This window comes from Corylus avellana, chromosome ca5 (genome assembly GCF_901000735.1).
Source record: "Corylus avellana chromosome ca5, CavTom2PMs-1.0".
Taxonomy (NCBI): domain Eukaryota; kingdom Viridiplantae; phylum Streptophyta; class Magnoliopsida; order Fagales; family Betulaceae; genus Corylus; species Corylus avellana.
In genome coordinates, this window is record NC_081545.1 from 5,995,831 (window position 1) to 6,019,165 (window position 23,335).

Genomic DNA, 23,335 nt, shown 5'->3' on the forward strand with positions numbered 1-23,335 from the left:
TTTGTGAAGGATTTGATCTTATTAATTTAATTTTTTTGTTTAATACAATTTTACACTTGGCTTTTCAAGTATATGATGAATGTGGGGAGCATTCTCAGCAACTATTCTAAAGCTGTTTCTCTTCCTTACGCATAAGAAAAATCTAAAAAAAAATTACAAAAATTCACTTACAGCAACTTCTTTATATCTTCTCTATATATTAGGATTGCTAATTTGCTATAGTTGAACGGATTCAACTATAGCAATACACATGGTTTATTATAATCATAAAATGACATTTTTTCTCCTCTCACACTTTCCTATATAAAATAAATGAATATAAAAAATAAAACTAAAGTAAAATAAATAATATTTTAATGTTATAAGGAACTATAAAAAAAATTATTGTAGAGTATATTTGAGGTCAAGAGTGTAAATAGTAAAACAAAAGGCAAGGGCATAGTTGGTACATAAGAGAAATGAGGGAGTCAAGGAAGATTTCAAGCTGTAAAAATGCAATTAACGAAGAGATAAATGAGGGGATTAAAAGGAGCCGTTAAAGGGGAATACATTGAGAGTCGAGCGGAGACAAACATGTCTGCCACGTCACTCCTCGGGATGGAGCTGGAATGGCAGGTCTGACTGCTGCTGCCTGCTGCGGGGGTCACTCCTTACGAACGACCCTTCATATTCTCCTTATTTACAGTAATATACACCCTTTTATTTTAGGAAAATACATTTCAATTTTTCTTTTACATAATTTTTTTTAGGATGTTCAAGCCGAACAAAGTCTTATTTCGAACGGTGTTGAGTATAGGTGTAAATGCGGATACAGATACCATTATTAACAATATTTATATCTGTATTTTCTATAATGTGGTTATTGCTTTTAGGTATTTACATTATTATCAGTATTTGTGCAGTTATTATAATTAGTAAATATGGTTGTTATTTGTTATCCGCATATAAGATAATGGGCATTTTTTACTTTGAAATTGTAATTCTTTATTCTAGTAAATATAAAAAATATTTTAATTTTTTTTAGTAAATAATCAAAAGACTAGCAACAAAACAAACACTTCAACAATTTGTTTCTGGAGATAAAAACAAGTAAACATAAATAACCCTTTACCGAATTCAAAATGACGTCATTTTGGTATTAAAACGCCAAAATGTCGTTTTGGTGAATTTATTTTATATATATACCGGGTACTAATCGCATCTTCATATCATAAAACCACTATCCGGATAGTGGATATTTGTAAATAGAGGATGCGGATAATTAATATCCTCCCACATTTCCCCTAATGTTGAGGGAATTTCTTCCAACACAATTACAATTTTGCTCTCTAAATTCTTTGAGAGAAATGTTATATACTACATTTTTTATATTTATTGGGTTAATGTGCTACTATCCATCATGTAGTGCATATCATTACTCAAATTTTTATGCTAAGTAGCTAAAGCAGGGATTTGGCCCTAAGGCCAAGGTTTGGCTTAAGTACCAAAGTAAAGTTGTTAAAACTCAAGTACCAAAAGGGCATTTAACCCATAAAATTATTTGGAAAACTTTATAAAATTTTTCTGAACTTTCCACGAGTTTTGAAACTGCCCCCCAAGTTAAAAAACTCTCAATTAGGGTATCAAATTTTTCAATTTTTTGTAATGTCCAAATCTGTTAAATTTCCTGTTAAATCTTGTTAAAATTCTCATAATATCTTTATTTTATTTATAAAAAAAATAAAATTAAATATTGGGAATTACTACCACGTCCACATCAGAGTGTGTGTTCAGTTTCCGAAAATGTAATGATAATTTTTATTACCACGTTAGAGTTTGTGTCCTTGTGAGTGTGTATTTAAAAGTATTGGATGTAATGGTAAAGATTTTGGATGAATTATGATTGGATTTTAAAATTCAATAGTAATTTTAGAGAGTAAGTAATTGAAAGTGTCGAAATAGAAGCGTGTGTAGCATTTTTCTTAAATTTATTTTTTATTTTTTTATTTTTTTATTTTATTTTATTTTTTTAAAAAAAGGGGTCTATACATGTAACAGTTGTCTCAGATCCTGCACCATTTCAATAAAAAAATAGTTGATGACTTCTGTTGACTGGTGAGACGCAAACTCAATTGTTGACCAAATATGAATGGTTGAGATCGATCAAGTTTTATATTGAATTTAGAAGTAGCTTTTTTCTTTTTCTTTTGGTATTATTTTCTTCGTTTTTCAAATAGGAGTTCTTTCAATGCATTTTTTTTTTTTTTTTTTATTAAACCCAGTAAATGATTTTACTGCACTACCTTCATTTCATGTTACTTCTGGAAAAGAACAAAAAGAAGACAATGATTTGAGATAAGAAATTAAAGAAGCAAAAGAAACATGACCAGAAAAAAAATTACTATTGTGCTTTAAAAGGTCAGTTGCATGCAAACGCGAGGACTCCATTGAAGCTCCACAAGAATACACCACTTTCGCAGGGTCCATAGAGTCCACAAGAAATGCTCTAACCATTAAACATAAGAACCAACAAACCAGAGAGTTCTCTTGCAAGAAGAAAGGTCCTCTGTAAATTCCACCCGACTAGTTCTTTCACTCTTCAATTTCCTCTTCAGCTCGATTATATTTCAGCATAATAGCAGTTGAACACTAACAATAGCAAGAAAAGGAAAAAAGCTATATATAGTCAGCATGACAAGCATTATACATTCAACACAAGGAGAAATGGGAAACAGATTTTGGCTTCACCATAGGCATTTTCACTGGGAAATGCCCTCGGCGGCTAATCGAGTTAAAGGTGGTGCACTAGGAGCAGGGCCGGCGCCGGCAAAGAGGCCAGGACTCAGGCATGCTCTCGCATTCAGTGCTGCTGGTATGGTGAGGAATCCCCAAGCTCTAGCGTCTGAGGCTTCCATTGCAGAACAAGAGGTAAGTTAAGTCTTGAACGTCAATTGCTGCTATCTAAATATCATAAGCTGTGGTCAGTAGAACTCAGCGAACGTGTGAAGTGAATTTATTTAGCCATGCAAATTCAAAAGTAATTTTTGTCACGTCCCGGGTTATCCTTGTCATTTTGAAAACTATGATGGCAAGAAAAGTAATACAGCTCAAAGAGACAAAATGACCCATTCTGCCACCAATCTCTGGCATCTAGCACCCTCTTTTGTAAAAGTGATTGATCAGGGCATCCATGCCCTTAATTTTCAGAGTGGTCCAGAAAGTAGATCCCATGAAATAGATAACCACTTGGTTTTTAGTTTACATACTGGCCCCAAAAGACTGCCAGTAATTATATGCACTCTTTTTCATGCAAAGATAAGGTACACGTAGATAATGCTATACTTTTTTCCTATAAAAGAATGCTAGCAAACTCTAGTAAGTTGTAGCATCTTCACTTCCATCCTCTTGTAGACTTTCTAAGACTTCTCTCTTACTCAAAGATGCAGGCTCAGACACCTCTCACTGACAATGAAAAGATGCTAGCAAACTATGTCCCAATCCATGTAATGCTACCAGTAAGTCTCAATCAAATCCTCTCCACTAGCCTTTGATCTATGTACTAATATATTTGTTAAATTCTTTAACTCTTTCTTTGCATGCCAGTTGGGAGTTGTTACAGTTGATAATGCCCTAGAGGACAAAGCAGGGCTTGAGAAGCAGCTCAAGGAGCTACGAGCAGCTGGTGTGGATGGGGTAATGGTAGATGTCTGGTGGGGGATCGTAGAATCCCAGGGGCCTAATCAGTATGATTGGACTGCTTATAGGAGCTTGTTTCAGCTAGTTGAAGAATGTGGATTGAAGTTACAAGCTATAATGTCATTCCACCAATGTGGAGGGAATGTAGGAGATATTGTTAACATCCCACTTCCCCAGTGGGTACTTGACATTGGAGAATCAGACCCTGATATCTTTTACACCAATCGCACAGGTAACAGGAACAAGGAGTACCTCAGTCTTGGTGTGGATAACCAGCCTCTCTTTTATGGACGAACTGCTGTTGAGGTAAAGCCCATAGGAACTTCATCCTGTAATTAGGGTTCATACTGTTAATATTCACAGAATTATTATCACATGGTTTATTGAAAACAGAATCCACAGTCTGAATATATTTTCTGAGATTAAACAGGGTGTTAGTAATATTGTTTCCTATGGGTGTTGAAACTAAGATATTAAGACAGACTGAACTGGTCGCCACTGGTTTGGTTCATATCAAACCGGTAACATACAAGAAAAAAAAAAAAAAAAAAAAAAACCCTTCTTACCATTTTAAAACCCTTATTACTGACCTTTCTGATAAATGATGATTGTCCAAAGATAAGCTATCAACGCACATGAATGGTTGCCCGACTTCAAGTAATGCAGCCAAGATTAGCCAAATCCAGTTTCTGGTAACAGTAATTTAAATAAGATGAGGAGTATGGCCTGTCATGTCAAATGAGTTCGCTGCCAGGTTTTGTAGTAATACTCGATATATGTTCATTAATACAACATAAAGTTCTGTGTAGGTTACCATGTAGGAACATTCTAATGCAATATTCATTACAATTTTCTTCAGCCAATTATTGAATTTGCATTCTAGTATATTCCGTAGTGGCCAATAAATACGATTGATCTAAAACACTCTTTATTTATTATCTTTTAGATTTTTGCTTTCACTTTAACATGATAATTAATTGCATAAAATTGAGAAACTATTTACAGTAGCTACATGAACCCATCATAACCCAAAGCAACTGCCAACCAAATCTTCTCTTGTTGACCTTGATTTGGACTGGTTATATGTTGGGTTTGAAATGGAACTAATACATGCTCATCTGTTACTCCTGTTAAAAAATGATTATTGATTTATACAGATATACAGAGACTACATGAAGAGCTTCAGAGAGAACATGTCAGATTTTTTAGTAGATGGACTCATAATAGACATTGAAGTGGGGCTTGGACCTGCAGGGGAACTAAGGTATCCCTCTTATCCACAAAATCAAGGATGGGTTTTTCCAGGCATCGGAGAATTTCAGGTGAGACTTTTTTTTTACCTGGCAGTCCATTGGAAAATTCTCCAAGGAATAGGTTTTATTTCCCCTTTTTTTTTTCCCCCTGTTTGAGATTTTTAGAACTTAGGCCACCCACTACTTATTGAATGCCACAGTGCTACGACAAATATCTCAAGGCAGAGTTCAAAGAGGCTGCAACAAGTGCAGGCCATCCAGAGTGGGAATTGCCAGATAATGCAGGGACATACAATGACACACCTGAATCAACAGAGTTCTTTGGATCAAATAGTACATACCTCACTGAGAAAGGGAAGTTCTTCTTGACTTGGTACTCAAACACGTTACTGAGCCATGGTGACCAGATCCTGGATGAAGCAAATAGAGCTTTCCTGGGCTGCAAAGTCAAGTTAGCAGCCAAAGTATATCTAATAACCTTATACTTATCTCAAATTACCAGCAATACCTTCGGCCATTTTCTATCAATGAAATGGTTCTCACTTCATTGTGAAAACAGGTTTCCGGAATCCACTGGTGGTATAAAGCTGATAATCATGCAGCAGAGCTTACTGCAGGATACTACAACTTGAAAGACAGAGATGGCTACCGACCTATAGCAAGGATGCTGTCTAGGCATCATGCCATGTTGAATTTCACTTGTCTTGAGATGAGGGACTCTGAACAAAGCGGTGACGCCAAAAGTGGACCTCAGGAACTTGTTCAGCAGGTAAAAACTTACAAATTCAGTCCATTTTAAGACCTCTTTCCATGTTTCAATTTCTGATTGAGATATACTGTTTCTTGTTGTGAGTTTACACTAGTTTTTCATGTTAAACATGTATTTTTTTGATAACATCCACAAAATTGATACATTTTTGTTTTCTCGAATGTTAAATATGGGAAACATGAAATTCCTAAAAGAGAAGAGAAGGGAGAGAGCCCATGTCTTACCCAGAACCTCTCAAGCATGCTTCTGATCATCAAGTTTCTAGTCTGCAATTAAAGTATATTTTAGAAATAAAAAACATATTTTTATTAAAAAAATTTACAGAACTTTACTCAATTAATGATGCACTTGTTAACAAATAATGTGTGTGACAATAGCAAATAAAAATCCAGTTGGTTGATGTGTTGCACATGCATTTACAGGTATTGAGTGGAGGTTGGAGAGAGAACATTGAAGTTGCAGGAGAGAATGCTCTTTCAAGATATGACCGTGATGGTTACAATCAAATCCTTCTAAATGCTAGACCTAACGGTGTCAGCAAAGAGGGCCAACCAAATCTAAGGATGTATGGGGTGACATACCTCCGTTTATCAGATGATCTATTGCAGAAAACAAATTTCAATATATTCAAGACATTTGTGAAGAAGATGCATGCTGATCAGGTAAGCAATTATGATATTGGTAGTTATGTACTTTAAAAATAGCATGCTGCTTTAACTTGTAACAATCGAATGCCCTTTCTCTCTCTCGTGTAGGATTACTGTCCAGATCCAGAAAAGTACAGTCACCATATAGGTCCACTGGAGCGATCAAAACCAAAGATTTCGATTGAAGATCTGCTAGAAGCAACTGAACCAATGGAGCCATTCCCATGGGACAAAGAAACAGATATGAGCGTGGGTGGTGCAATTGCTAATTTGATAGACAAGATCTTTTCCATATTTAAGTGAGAACACAGCCAGATGGGAAAAGAAGCGGCACTTAAAGAATCAATAAAAAAGTTGGATCACTGACCAATAAAAAGCCTTACTGTGGCAATGTTGAAACAACTTTGGGTATCTGATTTTCAAATAACAGAACTGAATTCCCATTTGTGCAAATGTTCAATTATATTGTGGTTAAGTATGACTCACCAATAATCACTGCAAGAACAGAAACCATCTTTAAAGTGGTGAAACCTATGGATATCTCGCATGATAATCTCTCGACACATGAGCTTAGATATTAGTTTTGTCACGGTGTGGCAATCTCCACATACACGAAGATTCTTAGTGATCCTGATTGTGGTCCCTGGACTTGTATTAATAAGAGCAAAAGCAATGGCTAGTCTTTCACTGTGATCCCAAAGCATCTTCTCCTTCACTTCTTCGCCAACATCATAAAACACAGAACTTGTATCAGGCTTGTATCCAGCCTCCTTCAGTCGCTGATTTATGTCCTCTAACTTGGAATATATATACTCTGTCTGCTGATGTGACCTATCTCCAACTAGGAACCGATGAACCATCTTGTCTACCTCGACAAAACTGCAGCCTGGTGGTTTTTTCAGCCCCTTCCTTCTCACCATGGCTCTTACCCTTTCCACATCATCCCACCGTTTTTCTGCAGCATAAATATTGGAAAGGCAAATGTAGGAACCCACTCCTTTAAGGTTCATTTCAAAAACTTTCTGTTCCAGAATTTCTGCTAGATTGACATTTTGGTGCAGCCTGCAAGCAGAAAGTAGTGCAGCCCATATATCACTAGTAGGAATAGCTTTCATACTTTTGATAAGGTCGTATGCTTCATCTAAGCGCCCTGCTCTACCAAGAAGATCCACTAAACATGAATAGTGAGCAGACGTAGGCTTGACATTATACTCTGTGGTCATTCTATGGAATATTTGTCTGCCCTCATTGATTAATCCTGCATGACTACATGCTGACAAAATCGTAGTAAGAACACCCTCATCGGGAAGAATATTTTTTGCTATCATAGCATGAAAAATGGCGATAGCCTCTTTTCCCTTCCCATGAACCCCATATCCTGCAACCATAGCACTCCAAGAAACCAGATTCTTTTCGGGCATCTCATCAAATACACGACGTGAACAAGTCAAGGTTCCACATTTAGAATACATGTCTATGAGGGAAGTTCCCACTATAGTATTGGCACAAAATCCTTTCTTAACTAGACATGAATGTATAGAGGTGCCAAATTGTAAGGCAGTGATCGAACCACAAGCTCCAAGAACAGTTACAATAGTCACTTCATCAGGACCAGCCCCTTCTGTAAACATTTTACAGAAAAGCCTTAAGCTCTCAAAAGCATCTCCGCTCTGTTCATAACCCGAAATCATAGAATTCCATGAAACTGTATCTTTCAACTTCCCCTCATCAAACAGTCGCCATGCATAAGCTATAGAGTTACAACTAGAATACATTCCAATAAGAGCATTTCTCAAAAATTTATTAGAAAATTCAGCTCTATTTCGAACAACATAACAATGTAAGGCTTTCCCTGGCTTCAAGGCCATCAGACCAGCACAAGCAGAGAGGAGACCAAGCAAAGTAGTGCCATCCACACTCAATCCAGCTTTTCCCATCATATAAAAAATCGCTAAAGCCTCTTTTGGGTTCTCATTTTTCACATAGCTCGATATCATTGTGTTCCAAGAAGTCAAATCTCTCTCAAGCATTCTATCAAACAGCATCCTCGCCATCCCCATATCCCCGAACTTCGAGTACATCGCAAGCAGAGAATTACCCACATAAATATCTGACTCCAACCCACTTACCACTACCTCACCATGAACCTTCCTCCCAATTTCCACAAGCAACAAGTCACCACAGGCCTTAAGAACAAACGGGTACGTGAACTTGTCCGTTTTCCACCCAAAACCAAACATTTCGCGGTACAATGCAATGGACTTCCAAGAACACCCACTACAAGCATAGCCCCTGATCATGAAATTCCACAAGAACGAATTTTTCAACTCAATCTCATCAAAAATCAACTGGGCCTCGGCCATACGGCCACAACTCGCGTAAAATGCAGCGAGCTTGGTGTTCAGGTAAGTGTTCTCTCGGAGAGCGCCACAAGTGGTCATTTGGGCGTGGAGTTGCTGGCCTTTCGAGAAGGATTTGGTGTTGGTGAATGACTGTAACATGGTTCCACATTGTTGGGAGGTGAGAGTGAAACCATTTTGTGGGAACGGGAAGTGAGTGGTGGTGGTGTGAAGAGATTGCTTGAGGAGTTTGTGAGTGAAAGTGCCATTCATGAAGTAGAGGAGAGAAGGCTGAGAAGCGGTTGATCGGGTCAAATGAGAATCTGAAAGGGTCTTGTAATGTGGGAAGATGTGGCAGGTATTTCAGTTGGAAAATATATCGGAATCGGGGGGGACAAGGTTCTCTCCAGTGAATTTACGTACAGCGAATGCCGTTACACGACGACGTTTTGTGAAGAGTTTTGGAAAAGGGAAACAAAAAGAAATGGAGATGCGGGGTATCGATCCCCGTACCTCTCGCATGCTAAGCGAGCGCTCTACCATCTGAGCTACATCCCCTTGATGTTGTTAGCATGTTAGCATATAATTTGATTCTTTTAAATTTCTGCTTTGTTTTAAAAAAAAAAAAAAAAATTTGAAATGTACAGTGGTATGTCGTTATTTTTATGGGGGTTTGAGTTTTGAAGCTCTATTAGAGACAAGATTGCACCGCCAAGTTCAAATTGCTCACCTTGTTGTAATACTTTGGTCTATGAGACCATGATAATGTGTGTAAATGCCAACAAGAGTGACACTTTAATTTACTTTTGTTTTCTTCACTGAATGTGGCAAACATGGTTGGGTAATTAGATCCTCTTCTTTTTCTCTCTTCAAGAGAGATTGTTAAAATGTTATTTAAATGACTTTTGAAATAAATGGTAATTTAACATGATATTAGAGAAAAATTCTTAAATTTAAACGTGTCTTATGTAAGTCCATGAATTGAAATGTTAATTAATAAAGTTAGATATCTTTGAATTAGGATCATCTCCATTTCATTTGAACTGGAGAATATCCAGTTAGTTATGGTAGATGAGTATTTTTGTCCCTAAAAAAGTGAGGAGACAAAAATACCCCTCTACTATAACTAACTGGATGTTATTTACTTCATTTGAACTAGAGAGGATCCTGTTCAGATATCTTTTGGGCACAATAGAATATTCTAAAACTCCTAGATGAGTAAAGTTCCCCCACAAACTAGTTAAATGTTCACCTCCAACTGGAGTACTTACTAGCTTTAATTAAGTCCTATATGCTCTACACTAGTAAATATTAATTAAATTTAGGGTTAAATATTATTCCAGTACGTGTGGTTTGCACCAAAATCAAATAGCTTTCTGGGTTTTCAAAAATATCGCAAATAGTACTTGTGGTAAGCCAATAAACCCACTTGGTACCTTTGTCAAGATTCTGTTAAGTTTTTTAATGAAACGCCATGTCACCCTTACACGTGGGCACCACGTAACGTGGTACTTGAATTTTTGGGTGTCACGTCATATTTTATTTTAAAAAAAATCCAAAAAAAAAAAAACTAAAAACTAAAAAAAAAAATACGATGGGTGGCCAAACTACTCCCAGAATAGTAAGCGGGCTTATTGGCTTACCACAAGTACTGGAACCCTTAAATTTATTATTTTTAATAGTTTAAGCTTTTGAAATATTTGACCATTTAACATGGTTTTTTTTTTTCTTAACAGCCATTTAACATGGTTGGTTACAAGACCAATGGTCCTTATTTTGAGCTTTATCTTCATAATTTACCTTCCGTTTCAATTAAAATCAAGTAATTAAACTCACCCAATTTCCTACCAATTTAAGCTTGCCAAGGTCAGCATTCAATGTAAGAAAAATTAGGTTGTTTGCAAAATTCCAAGAATATCTACTAGTTTATGAGAAAATCTTACAGCAGCTGCCAAAGAAAATCCCAGTCATTATGGCTGAGGAATCTTCGACAATTGGCAAATCACCATAACAGCAGTCCCTTCTGCATGCCCTGAAAGTTTAATGCACTGTCACCTTCTTATTTATCCTATGAACTCAGTTTATTTCGTCTGTACTGTACTCAAGAGCAGATCCTTTTCCTTCTTGTGATTGACAATGGTTCGCAAGAAGCTCCTGATGAAGAAAATTGATAATCCCAGCTCACGTCAAGTAACATATTCTAAGCGTAGAGATGGGATTGTTAAGAAGGCCACTGAATTGTCAGTCCTATGTGGTACAGATGTTGGTCTTTTGATGTTTTCTCCTACTGGTCGTTTGACTTGCTTTGCAAGCAATGGAAGGTTGATAATATTTGATAATCTCTCTTTCATTATCTGCTGTTTTGCTTTCTGAAATACATCTTCTTCTTTTTTATTGGGTTTTGAAATTTCTATAGGATCGAGGATATCTTTCTTCGTTTTCTGGACCGGCCTAATGAATTACGAGGAGGGTGTGTTTTCATATCATTTCTGATTTCGTTTTTTGATTTAGCTGATATTATTTTGTCCTTTTTTTCTCTAACTTTTCTTTGAATGTGCAGACCAATTGAGAATGCCGAGGTAAATTTTCTTTCTGTCTCTGTTCTCTCTCTGTCTCTGTCTCTCATGGGAAAATTTACTTGGGTGTGCTGTGATTTGTATGTGCAGAATCTATCTGGAAGCCTCAAGAATTTGAAGTATGAAGGGGAAATCATGGAAAAGATAGAGAAGTTTGACTCTTTCTCTCTTTTTGTCGACACATGTACACACACGAACACCCAACTTTCATCTGTCAATGTCTTTCTTTCTGATGACAACAATTCATGTTGTTCTGTTTTCTTTCTTCATGGAAATGATTAATTCACTCGCTTGTAATGGCGTGACAAGCTCAGGCTGAAGGTATTGTTTAAATAATAATATATAGTTCTAGCTTTACAAGAATTTGCTTGTCATGTGATCTTAATCTCTGTTTGGCTTTATAGACTCTTGAGGAAAAACTCCATGAACTTAATCAGCTGCAAGAGGAAACACAGGAAAAAATAAGGTGAAAATTTCATTTTCCCTTATCTTTAAGAGTCTATACTCTGCAGAATTCACAAAAATCTGTGAATGTTGGGGTTAAATTTGTTATAATTGATTAAATATGTCAGTTTATGATTTCTTCTCTTCAAAAATGAAAAAAAAAAAAAAAAGGTCTTACAATCCGGATGTGGAGAAGATAACCTCAGTTCATGAAGCTCTACTTCATCAGGAGTTCCTTACTGATGCTATTCAACGTATAGAGCAGCTGAAAGTAAGTGTGTCCTTCCCAGGTCATGTGAATTTGTCAAATCATTATTTATTTTAAAAGTTTAATTAGATAAGAAATGATAAATTTAAATATTTAATTAATATTTTAACACTCATTTTTACATATGGGCTTAAACTTAATTTTTTTCTGTTAGTTTAAGTTTTTGGATAAGCAATCATTTAACATGGTATCATAAATCATAGAAAATAGCAAATTTAGTCTTTTAATTAATATTTTAACAGTATCACGTTATGTTAGAAATTACGAAATGATTGTTTATATGCTGCGGTCATTCTCTCATCTTCCATTTTTCAAAATTACCATTAGATTTGTAGGACTTATGTAGATCCGATACATGAATCCGATTTATCCAATATGTCTTTCGAAATGAGAGGATTGAAGAAGAACCGCAGCATACTGTATAGCAGGTCTCTTGGAAATTAACAATCTTTCTTCTAACTTTTAACAGGGAAAGGTGCTTGGTAAACACACTGAGCCACAGAAACCTGAGAGCATTGAGGTAACATCTTGAAAATAATTATAAAAAAAAATAAAAAATAAGTAAAAAATAAAAAAGGAAAGTCAATCTAGTGAATATAGATTAATAAAACAAAGATGTTATAAGCTTCCACACTTCATGTTTCGAAATAGTAATTGTTGTTTTGCATACAATATTCTAATCAGTACCATGCATTATATTCATAGATACCTGCTCTTGATATAAAGGATGCAGACTTGATGACTGAAGACTCTGTAGATTCTGATGGAAGGAGGTACTCAGCTTTGATTTATTCATTTTAGTCAAACATGTTCTATAGCATGCAGCGTATCAGAGTAAAGGTCCTGATATTCTGTGTGTTGAGCCTCACTTATTCAATGGAAGTTTGCTGTATGTTTCATAGGAATCCATTGCTGGATGATCATCACCTGCAAGAGACACTTTTACCATTGGGACCACACCTAAGTATTGACTACCTGAAAGCACAAAGCCACTGGAGCCTTCAACGTGGTGGCACATCCCAAGGTTGAACTTCAAGTGAGGGTGAATTGTCTAAGAGGCTCGAGCAAGAGTATTTTCATTGTGAAGCAGGATTTTGCAAAGGAAAGATCTTACCATTATAGCAGTAGACATAATATCTGTTACTGGAAAATGTTCTGCACTTCTTGTGTTTTAGTCCTGGTTTGAAATCTAAATATGTTGACTGTTAATCTCTGCAACATGGTTTGCTGTATAATTCTCAAAACAAAAGAGGCGTATTTGATGGTGTTGAAAATTGTAAGGCTCTGCTGTGTTTAATGTATCTTTCTTATTGCAACTCATCAATGTTGTGTGGGCCAATGGAAGTTGTCATGACAAATATATCATGAGCTGTGCTGATGGCTTCCCTCATTAGTAATACTAATAGCTACCATAAATGATGAATTTTCTTGAAATTAATGATATGTAAATTGTGGCTTTGGTTTGTATTATGTGCCTATATGCACAAGACGCAAGTTGGGGTGTCATACGTTCTTAATTAGTGACGTGACACCCCCAACATGTGTTGCGTGCGTACAAAATGAAAGCCTTACTCATAAATCATAATGAAGTTCATGTTGTAACTCCACATTATAATGGGATAGACCTTTTAGCAGCAATCCACCCTAGGGATGGAACAAAAATTTTAATTTTATGGGCCGAATGCATTTAAATGTTTGTAAGGGCTAATGTTAAAAAAATACATATAGAGTATAGAGAGGGTGGGAAAACTTCAGTTACCGTCCATGATCTTTCACCACTTTTACAATTATACCTTTAAACTTAAAAAAATGTCAATTTATGATTACCATCTTTCAGAAGTTTGCAATGTCAACCCTCCCATTGAACTTCAGCATTAAATCACATGGTTGATGAGTGAAATCCCCAAAAATACTCTTAATATGTTTATAAAATTACAAAAATACTTTGAATTTGGACGGTAGTATTTTGGAGATTTCACTTCCTCTGTTATGATTTAATGTTGAATTTGGACAGAATAGTTGACATTGCAAACTTATGAAAGATGATAATCTTAAATTGACACTTTTAAATTGTAAGGGTATAATTGCAAAAGTAATGAAAGATCAGGGACGATGAGTAAAGTTTCCCAAAAAAATACCAATTTTCCTCCTGAAACTGTTCCTATGGTGGCTTTCCTAAAATACTATTACAAATTTAGGCTTGGGGGACAAAACTAAAAGAAATAATTTTTGGAAGGTAAATAAACATAAATTTTTTTTAAAAAAAAAATTAAGAGAAATTTTAAAACTTCGAGGGCTACTTGAACTTCCGCACCTTAATTCTACCCTTATTTTTTTTTTAAAAAAAATTTAAAAAAAAAAAAAAAAATCCGAAGATTTCATAGATTAAAGATCACGAGTATAAAACTCTTACATAGTAGAACAAAAAGCTTTTACAGAACAAATTATAAAGCTCTGCAAAATCCTTGCCACATGCTATGAGGTTACAAAGTCATAGATACAAACAAAAATTCTTACAATCAAATGTTATCAAAGACTTTAATCTTCCATTAACCCCTGTACAAATTTAGTTAAAGAGCTGCTCTGAGCATACTAGATCTAAGACATAGGTAGCAACATTTTCTAACAAAATTTATTTAAACCAACTGTGAAAGGTAATCACTCACACCAAACTATTCAGACCATGAAAAATAATCACTCACACTTAATTATTCATTCTCGCTCACGAGGCCAAAGCCCCTGGATTCTTCCTAATGTCAAGGTGTCTGCATATTTTCTTACGTGGCAAAGTGTGATAGATTGTATTGATAGTTCTCTTACCTGTCAAATACCAAAACGTGCATAAAATATGGGGTTGTCAAACTGTCATTACCCTTAATTAATTCTACCTCATTAATTTTTCCCAATATTTACTAATACAAAAGGCCTACACTTAAGTTACTGCTCCTTTTTGTAAGGGTTTTAAAAATATTTTTCTGTTTTTTAAAACATAAAACAAACGTTCTCATTTTTTCATCTTCCATTAATTCATTTCACGTCCATCTCTATCCATATTTTATTTAAATTTATCATTAAAACTATAAGACCCACATATAAATCTTACAGATTTAATAATAAATTTGAAGAAAAAAATGAATGAGAGAGGGAGGAATAACATCTCTCTTTAATGAAAATCTGAAAGATTTACTTAAAAAAAGAAAAGAAAAAGAAAGAAACCTTATAAATTTCAAGCCAACTCTATTTATTTATTTTTATTGAATTCAAGAATGCATGCCAACTTTACCTAAAGACTCCAATTATAAACGAGAAGTGCTAAGAAACCAAATAAATGAATCTAAAAATTTTTTCAAACTAACATAGCAGACCGTGAGTGGCAGACAAATGAGAGAGAATTGTATTTTTTTTTTTAATTTAAAAACCATTGTCACGTCAGTTTAAAAATTTTTCTGAGTTTATTTATTTGGCTCTCAAACACTTCTCATTATAAACAATCAAGAAAAAAGAAAAAGAAAAAAAAAAAATTCTAATGGTATTACTCACTTCTGCCAAAACCGATATTGAATTACATGCATATATATTCAGCTTATTATTTTAACAATTATTTTACCGTCCCAATCAACATTGTATAATCATTGTTACAAAAAAAAAGAAAAATAAAAAGTGGGAAGAAAATATTGTGAAAACCCCAATTCCCAATAAAACAAAGACAATCTCACTAGCAAAAAAATAAAAATAAAAATAAAGACAAAAAGCCAAAAAAAAAAAAGAAAAAAAAAAAAAAAGAAGCAAAAAACAAATAATGGGTGTCCCACATTGCTCTCCTCACGTCTCTTTGAAACTCTTATGTGTCATTCTCTTTCTCTCTTGTCACCTCTGGAAAACATGACACCTTTCGCATGAGCAAAAATCCCAACACGAAATTCTTCCATAGGAAAACATTGGAATTTTTATTTATTTATGTATTTAAAAAAAATTCAAAACTTTTTGGTACGACCCGAAAATTGAATTTGACATCATTTTCAGCTTCTCGGGTTGGCTTTGGAGCTTTGCATGATTTGGTTTCTTGATTCTTTTACGTTCGTTGGATTGGTTCGTGCAAACAAATTGCATTAACATTGTATTACATCAAAGATTTGATTCATGCTGTTGTTCGAATGCCAATTCTGAGTTTTTCAGATCGAGAGACCTCGAAACAATTGTGGGTTCTTCACAAAGTTGTAGGATCTGTCGTGGGGTATTCACAAGGTTGAATGCCATTATTGGAAGCAAAACGCTTTTTGAGAAGGAGAAGGATTATAGTTTTCTTTTGTTTGGTTTTGTTGGAAACGTTTTGAATGCTTCTTCCTTTTCACGTTCGATGAAATGAGAAGGAAAACATGTGGATTGAGTGATTTGGAAAGCAATGGGATTAAGAAAGGCTGGTTATGCGGTGGTTTTCGTGATTTTCCTTTGTGGGTTGTCAATAAGGGGTTCAGACGCGTGGAAATCAGAAACATTAGTTAGAAATGGAGGTTCCCAGGAGACAGACGAGCGCATGGTATGAAACTCATGCATTTACATTTTCTTCATTTTTTTTTGTTTTTTTTTTTGTTTTGTTTTTTTTTTGTTTTTAATTATGAGGAAAAATTATAGCTTTTTTAGATTTGAACCCATTTTGCAGTTTTGGTATTGGGATGTTAGCTGTTTGGAATAGGCTTCCTTTTGGCTCTGCTTGGTTTTTTGAAAATTGTCAAAGAAATAATGCTAGTTAAATTCCTAAGATTTATGGTTTCTGTCAAGCAGAGAATTTGGCAAACTAGTTTAACATAGAATGCTTTTTTATTCTGGATGATCACTTTGTTTAGACTATTAGTTGAATTTATTAGTCCTTACCTATGTTGTAAAGTTAAGTTTTGGGTATTATTGGATTGAAATGGATCAAAGGTGGCAAAAAGTACAAGAGAAGGTTGATCAAAATTCTCTTTAGCACCAAAAGAAAAAAGAAGTTCTTATCAATTCTGCAATTCTGCCCTTTCGTTCCATGACAACTTTAGAAAACTCTAATCTAATTTTTTTCCATGCCAAAAAGTAAAAACAGGGTCTCAGACAAATATCCTAAGTTGAGTACTTGAGCTTTCAAAATTCTTTACAGCTATATGACTAAGAAATAGTGTCATAAACATATCTTTTGGCATTGGTAGGAAGGAAAAGTAATTTTCTGAAATTAGGTCTTTACCAATGTCATAGTCTTGGAAAGGTCACACTATTCAGTCAAATGAGCAGGCGACAGAGTAAGAGGATGTAATATGAATGATACTCTTTTGCACTTTCATATGAAGCTGTGCAACCTATTTTGACCTTGTTTTTCTGCTGAAAGCAATAAGCATTCTTTAGCCTTGGAAGATTTGCTACCTGGGTGCTAGAGCATTCAAGGTTCAATTCTGATTGTTTTCTACTCTCGGTTGATACTAATAGTCAATTTGTCTATTCCCTAGGCGTGTGACCTTATTAGAAGCCTCATGCTATGAATGAGCAAAAGTGTGATTTTTTAGATATTCTATGATACAGGGAGAAATCAATATCCAAGTAACATCACACTTGGGGCTTCAAATGTTGTGGGCTTTCAGCCTTTCAAGCTATGTAAATAGGTTGCCCTACTATAAGTTGAAGGATCTGGCCTTTCTTAGTTGTTTCACTTGTTCTGAGGCTTTTAGAGCAGATAGAAGGAAACGACTTGCATATGATATAGGTTCAATCTCAACTAATATCTTTGATTGTTGACACACACCAAGAATGAATAGCTGCCATTCCAAAAATACTGAATACCAGATCTGGAACCAGATTTATTGTACCATTTGCAGGCAAACTGATGTATCTACGAAGATTAAATGATTTGAATTTGTTTTCGAAAGCACATGCTTGCTAACTTACATGCACTTAGAAAATGTTGCATAATCTTTTTTCTGCAAATATTTTATTTTATACAAGTAAGGATTCCAGTTAATTGAGATAGACCTGTCCAGAGAAATAGCAAATGCAATTAAAGGAAGGCATGGAAATTTGATAGTTCTCAAACTGAAATCAGAGAAGATGGTAAAAGTTTGTGTGTAGGCTTGAATGAGTTAGAGAGATATTTCATGAAACATTCTGACTACAGGTGGAGCAGGTATCAACTCATTGCAGGAAAGAATTGCTAGACAGGAAAATGTCTGTCAAAGATTTTGACTTGTATATCCTACGGGAAGCAGTCAGGGATTCAAAATTAGCATTGGTGGCAGAAGGAAACATAGACAGACCTATAATAGTTCTACATCCCCATATGAAACAAACGGTTCTGGATTGCTTAGGAAGAAAAAGTCTTCTGCTTAATGTTCCTGGTGAGGAGGCCTGCTCCAAGAATTGGGTCATCAAGTGTGTTGATTTGCTTTTCAGTTTGCCAAATTCTCCTAGAAGATATCTGGCTAGTCAGTCGCTTCAACAGATAGCACCAAGACCTGCAACACCTCTAGCTCCAAGCCCAGCATCAGCATCACCTATTTATGCTCCAGCACCATCTGATCCAGCAGCTGCGAGTTCTCCATCTCCGAATCCAAGGCCCCCTGTTGAGCCACCAGAAGAGCCATCTCCCTCACCAGAGCTAATTGGCTTAGTTCCTCCAGCTCCACCTCCACCTCCTAAACATTTTCCACCTGTTGACCAACTTGTTCCACGAAACTCGTCAAAAAATGATAATGGCATTGGTGATGAGAAGAAAAGGGTTGTAGCTATTGCTGCAACTGCAGCAGGAGTTGTTGTCGTTGTTGCATTGCTCCTCTTTTGCTGTCTTAAGGGTAGTAACAAGAAAATTGGCCCAAGAGATGGAAAAAGAGATGAGAAGCCTCTTCTTGAATTAAGCATGAGTGATTTCTCCACTGGTATGTATATATCAAGTCTTTTCAATTGATTCATCCAATCTGCAATTATAGTGCATGTTCTGATGATCTCTATAAATTAATCTTTCAGGTTCTTCACAAAAGTCTGTTGGTCTAGGAAATTCAAGTATCAAAGACTTATGTGCTGATATTGGAAAGAATCCTCCTTTGCTTACCAATTTGTCCATGAAACATGGAACCAGTGATTCTTTACTGGGTGGGTCGCCATTGTCAGAAGGTGCAGGACCAGTATCATTTCCTCTAAAACTTCCACCCGGAAGATCAGCTCCTTTGCCTCCTGCTCCACCAAGTCCGCCACCTCCTCCTGCTGCTCCTCCTGCTGCTCCTCAGCCCCCCCCACCTCCTAAATCTGCTCGCCCTCCTCCTGCTCCACCAAAAGTGCCTGGGAAATACCAACCTTCACGACTTGGACCACATCACGAAAGAAGTAATGGTTCTAGTGAGGGAGGTGATCTTGATGGTGAATCTGGAGCTCCAAAAGCCAAATTGAAGCCATTCTTCTGGGATAAGGTTCTTGCCAACCCTGATCAGTCAATGGTCTGGCATGAGATTAGTTCGGGATCATTCCAGTAAGGACACACCTCTATCTAACTTCAAATTCCATCAAGTCAAACCTGTCAATTTGATCACCAAATTATTTACAAATTTTGCAGGTTCAATGAGGAGATGATAGAGTCTCTATTTGGTTATGCCAACATGGATAAAAACAAAATTGAGCGCAAGAAAGATTCTGCATCCCTTGAACCTTCAATCCAGTACATTCAAATTATTGATGCTAAGAAAGCACAAAATTTATCAATTCTACTACGAGCGCTGAATGTGACAACAGAAGAAGTCCTTGATGCTCTTCATGAAGGTCTCTCTCTCTCTCTCTCTCTCTCTCTCTCTCCCTGAAGTGAGAAAACACATGCATAAAAAAAACTTCTTCAACTGTCAATTAAAGGACTGTTCAATTTGATGGTGTGCTCTTTATCCTCGGAGAGTTGTCCATTGATATCCACTCTTAAGTTCCAAATCTACCTTTATTATTCAGACTTTTTTTGTTCATGCTGTTTATGTGGCTTCAGCCCAAGGGATAGTCCGAACTGTATCGATGAGGAGCTCCCTTCATATTTCGACACAGACGAGAACTGCTCTGTATTTAATGCAATAGTTGATGCTGCTTCGTAATATAATGTGTTCTATGAAAAGCAAGAAATAATCGATGTCAGGTGCTTGATGAAAGTAGGACGTACAAGTAAACCTTCAAGATCTGAAATAATAGAAAGAAAAAAAAAATCCTTGAATCTTCAGTTCAGATTTGAATAAACTTATTGTATCAATATTGAGATGAAAATTTATTGATGTCTCTAGCGTTGTATATTTCTGTGCTATCTTCTTTGTTCTTGATCATGCTTAGTGTTTTTTCTTGTATACATCCAGTATACTTGGGTCGAGCCCTTTGCACTTTTTAATAAATTTTCTTTACTTATTAAAAAATATTATCTGCTGAACCTGTTGGGAACTCAAGTAGTTTCTATTGAAGTTACTAGGTAAGAGTGAGTGTGAATTTTTTCTTTGGTTTTCCATAGTGGTTAATATATTAATTTTTAACGTCACAGTTTTTCGTAGTTAGTTAATTATGCTTGTTAGTAGCACGCAGAGTGAAAAATTAAGCATATAGAAAAGTGTATAATACTGATAGATTTGGGATGTGGACCAAGGTTTTGCATGTTCATGTCTCTGTATTGTGCAAAGATCTGTGCTGCAAAGTTTTAATTGTTATTGTTCTGCCAGATGAAAGAAGCGATTTTAGGAAGAAAATGTATTTGGGGTAATTCTAGTATGTCGGCTACAGACCATTGATCCCCCATTACTATTCTTATGTACTGATTGATTCAAGTGAGCAAAATATGTTCAAGAAAATAATAATGAGCAACCACAACATAAATAGAACTAGTGTGAAACCTATGCACCAAAGAAACTATGAATAATATGTTTTACTTGCTATTCTTTTATGCTGGCCTATATGCAATTTAGTGTCTTACTTCATATACACCTAGACGAAGTTGTTTAGTTATGGATATGCTTGTGTTGGGTTTAAAGGCATCAAAAGCTTATTATCAATTGATTGAATCAGGTAATGAGCTTCCTGTGGAGCTCCTTCACACTTTGTTGAAGATGTCACCAACAACAGATGAGGAACTGAAGCTCAGGTTATTCAGTGGCGATCTTTCTCGGCTTGGCCCTGCAGATCGGTTCCTAAAAGTGTTGGTTGACTTCCCATTTGCGTTTAAACGACTAGAGTCACTTCTGTTCATGAGTTCCCTACAAGAGGAGGTTTCTAACGTTAAAGAGTCCTTGTCAACTCTAGAGGTGAGACAATAGAAATGTGAATATATTGTGTCTCACATCTAATTTTATGTTGCAAGGAATCTCATACAATATGTCCTCTTTTAGTAGACATACATAATGCAGGATTCTGGACTAGGTTATCCTCACGGTTTATATCGAGAATTGTTATGAGCTTGAATGTAGATCTAATGTTAGCCAGATTTTATAGTTATATAATCATGCCTTATCTTAAATGGCAGGTTGCTTGCAAGAAACTAAAAAGCAGCAGGCTATTCCTAAAACTCTTAGAAGCAGTTCTCAAAACTGGAAATCGCATGAATGATGGTACCTACAGAGGTGGTGCACAGGCATTTAAGCTTGACACACTCTTGAAACTGTCAGATGTAAAAGGAACTGATGGCAAGACCACACTACTGCACTTTGTTGTTCAGGAGATCATCCGTTCTGAAGGCATACGAGCTGTCCGTACAGCCAGAGCAAGCCAGAGTGACACCAGCGTGAAAACAGATGATTTTGCTGAGGATCTCACTGAGGAATCAGCAGAGCATTATCGTATTCTTGGTCTTCAGGTGGTTTCAGGTTTAAGCAGTGAACTTGAAGATGTAAAAAAGGCAGCATTTATAGATGCTGATGGCCTAACCGTTACAGTGTCAAAACTCAACCAATCGTTGAGAAAAACTAAAGATTTCCTAAACGCTGAGATGAAGAGTCTGGATGAAGAGAGTGAATTCCATAGTACACTAGCCAATTTTGTGGAGTGTGTGGAAGCTGACATTTCAGGGCTATTGGGGGAAGAAAAGAGAATAATGACTCTGGTGAAAAGCACTGCAGATTACTTCCATGGGAAGGCAGGAAAGGACGAAGGCTTGCGTTTGTTTGCAATTGTACGTGATTTCTTGCGAATGTTAGATAAGGCATGTAAAGAGGTTAGGGATGCTGGAATGAAGGCAGTGAGCAGGACTCCAAAGAAAGCAGCAGCTCCAGCAATGTCGTCTTCTCCAGAAATCCATCAGCAGTTTCCAGACATACGTCAGCGACTATTTCCAGCAATAATGGAGCGGCGGAAGGACAACTCCAGTTCAGATGATGAGAGTCTATCTCCTTAGCTTTCGTTTCAAATAGGTATATATATATATATATATAAGAGCTTTGAATTGGCAGCTTCTCTTCCCCCCAACTCCATTCTTTTGAGTTAAAACAAAGCAGCTTCCTTGCATGTGCTTTGGCCCTTGGGTGTAGCTCATTAGCTACAAGGAACTTCTAAAAGATTTTGCATCAATATCTGCATCAGCGACTCTAAGCTAATGATCTATGAGCCCACGAGGGTTAGTTCAAATGGTCACTCGTTTGGTGTAATATCACGAGATTGAATATTTTATTAGTATTTTTTTAATGCATTGTTGAGTTACTTTGCACAACAAATTTGCTGAGCACCGTAACAACTAGTCAAATTCTTAGCTAAAATGAGTAGCCATATATATAGATTTTTTAAGTATCTTTTGCTACAAATGTGAGTGCTCATGTCAATATTTTTGGAAGTAGCTCTCAGAACCTCCATTTTGTCCAAACTAGAAATTTTGCTGAAGATCAAGAGCTTCCTTAACAGTCATATATGTGAATTATTCTTATTAATTCTTTTCTTATCTTTGGCACCCCATTCAGGTTGGAATTCCCGCAGAACTGAAGTCCATATCTCAGCTTCATCCAGCAAACAGAATGCAAAGTTGGAGTTTCATTCTTGATATCTCGGTACATGATATTTGTCAGCTGATGGAAGTTCTAATTTTGATGGCTGAGAAGGGACCTGTGTCGTGTACATTTTCAGTGATGGCAGAAAGATTTTGGTTGTACAGAAACTTGAAGTACCTACTAAACTGTATCTTCTTCATTTATCTGTTATGATTTGTTCTCTTGTTGTTAAACCCAACTTGTTGGATATGTGATGTGCCCCCCATGTTCGTCCATGTCCTTCTCATGTACACCACAAAGCTCCCGTCTTGTCCTTCTGGTGTCTTGGAACAGAGTTGGGTTGTATCAGATTATGTTGTCTCCTTGCTCTATCAGATTATTATAGTTACTGCTTTCAGAAACTTAATTGCATGGTGTCTACAAGACTACA

The 23,335-nt window shown here is 36.1% G+C and overlaps 4 protein-coding genes, 1 long non-coding RNA gene and 1 other non-coding gene across 10 annotated transcripts; 3 read left to right on the forward strand and 3 right to left on the reverse strand.

The window, feature by feature from the left end:
* Positions 1-2,375: 2,375 nt before the first annotated feature.
* On the reverse strand, positions 2,376-5,359 carry LOC132181424 (uncharacterized). Of its 4 annotated transcripts, XR_009440248.1 has the most exons (5): positions 5,270-5,359; positions 4,242-4,364; positions 3,928-4,004; positions 2,728-2,940; positions 2,376-2,628 (listed from the first exon to the last, which is right to left on the reverse strand). It is a non-coding gene; the product is annotated as an uncharacterized LOC132181424 (long non-coding RNA). The 4 variants fall into 4 exon arrangements; XR_009440250.1 differs by having other exon boundaries at positions 2,376-2,940; positions 4,266-4,364; XR_009440249.1 differs by having other exon boundaries at positions 2,376-2,887.
* LOC132181423 (beta-amylase-like) lies at positions 2,971-6,789 on the forward strand. The gene is made up of 7 exons (XM_059594631.1): positions 2,971-3,494; positions 3,583-3,981; positions 4,833-4,997; positions 5,129-5,392; positions 5,488-5,697; positions 6,120-6,359; positions 6,453-6,789. The coding sequence occupies exons 1-7, from the start codon at positions 3,420-3,422 to the stop codon at positions 6,645-6,647; spliced, it is 1,548 nt and encodes a 515-aa protein (XP_059450614.1). The 5' UTR covers positions 2,971-3,419; the 3' UTR covers positions 6,648-6,789.
* Positions 5,704-9,043, reverse strand: LOC132181422 (putative pentatricopeptide repeat-containing protein At3g11460, mitochondrial). 2 transcript variants are annotated; one of them, XR_009440246.1, is made up of 2 exons: positions 6,391-6,470; positions 5,704-5,963 (listed from the first exon to the last, which is right to left on the reverse strand). XR_009440246.1 is itself a non-coding variant. In XM_059594630.1 (2 exons), coding segments are annotated over exons 1-2 (2,127 nt in total). In that variant the 5' UTR covers positions 8,957-9,043; the 3' UTR covers positions 5,704-5,962. The 2 variants fall into 2 exon arrangements, 1 of the variants encoding a protein (XP_059450613.1); XM_059594630.1 differs by lacking the exon at positions 6,391-6,470 and adding an exon at positions 6,831-9,043.
* A 125-nt stretch (positions 9,044-9,168) lies between these two features.
* Positions 9,169-9,241, reverse strand: TRNAA-AGC (transfer RNA alanine (anticodon AGC)). The gene has a single exon. It is a non-coding gene; the product is annotated as a tRNA-Ala (tRNA).
* Positions 9,242-10,779: 1,538 nt separating this feature from the next.
* LOC132181642 (agamous-like MADS-box protein AGL104) lies at positions 10,780-13,335 on the forward strand. The gene is made up of 8 exons (XM_059594893.1): positions 10,780-11,004; positions 11,100-11,153; positions 11,244-11,514; positions 11,664-11,725; positions 11,875-11,974; positions 12,441-12,491; positions 12,677-12,744; positions 12,874-13,335. Exons 1-8 carry the CDS (start codon positions 10,820-10,822, stop codon positions 12,998-13,000), a joined length of 918 nt encoding a protein of 305 aa, XP_059450876.1. The 5' UTR covers positions 10,780-10,819; the 3' UTR covers positions 13,001-13,335.
* Positions 13,336-16,014: 2,679 nt separating this feature from the next.
* LOC132182641 (formin-like protein 3) lies at positions 16,015-23,284 on the forward strand. The gene is made up of 7 exons (XM_059595943.1): positions 16,015-16,508; positions 18,108-18,864; positions 18,953-19,451; positions 19,536-19,738; positions 21,002-21,237; positions 21,456-22,338; positions 22,879-23,284. The coding sequence occupies exons 1-6, from the start codon at positions 16,374-16,376 to the stop codon at positions 22,320-22,322; spliced, it is 2,697 nt and encodes an 898-aa protein (XP_059451926.1). The 5' UTR covers positions 16,015-16,373; the 3' UTR covers positions 22,323-22,338; positions 22,879-23,284.
* Positions 23,285-23,335: the final 51 nt, after the last annotated feature.

Bases quoted from the DNA above. Each gene is read 5' to 3' on its own strand.
- LOC132181423 (XM_059594631.1), top strand. From the start codon at position 3,420: ATGCAGGCTCAGACACCTCTCACTGACAATGAAAAGATGCTAGCAAAC. The intron at 3,982-4,832 runs GTAAAGCCCATA...TGATTTATACAG, and splicing joins ATGGACGAACTGCTGTTGAG to ATATACAGAGACTACATGAA. The intron at 4,998-5,128 runs GTGAGACTTTTT...TGAATGCCACAG, and splicing joins CAGGCATCGGAGAATTTCAG to TGCTACGACAAATATCTCAA.
- LOC132181422 (XM_059594630.1), bottom strand. From the start codon at position 8,956: ATGAATGGCACTTTCACTCACAAACTCCTCAAGCAATCTCTTCACACC.
- LOC132181642 (XM_059594893.1), top strand. From the start codon at position 10,820: ATGGTTCGCAAGAAGCTCCTGATGAAGAAAATTGATAATCCCAGCTCA. The intron at 11,975-12,440 runs GTAAGTGTGTCC...AACTTTTAACAG, and splicing joins AACGTATAGAGCAGCTGAAA to GGAAAGGTGCTTGGTAAACA. The intron at 12,745-12,873 runs GTACTCAGCTTT...TATGTTTCATAG, and splicing joins GTAGATTCTGATGGAAGGAG to GAATCCATTGCTGGATGATC.
- LOC132182641 (XM_059595943.1), top strand. From the start codon at position 16,374: ATGGGATTAAGAAAGGCTGGTTATGCGGTGGTTTTCGTGATTTTCCTT. The intron at 18,865-18,952 runs GTATGTATATAT...TTAATCTTTCAG, and splicing joins CATGAGTGATTTCTCCACTG to GTTCTTCACAAAAGTCTGTT. The intron at 19,739-21,001 runs GTCTCTCTCTCT...TGATTGAATCAG, and splicing joins CCTTGATGCTCTTCATGAAG to GTAATGAGCTTCCTGTGGAG.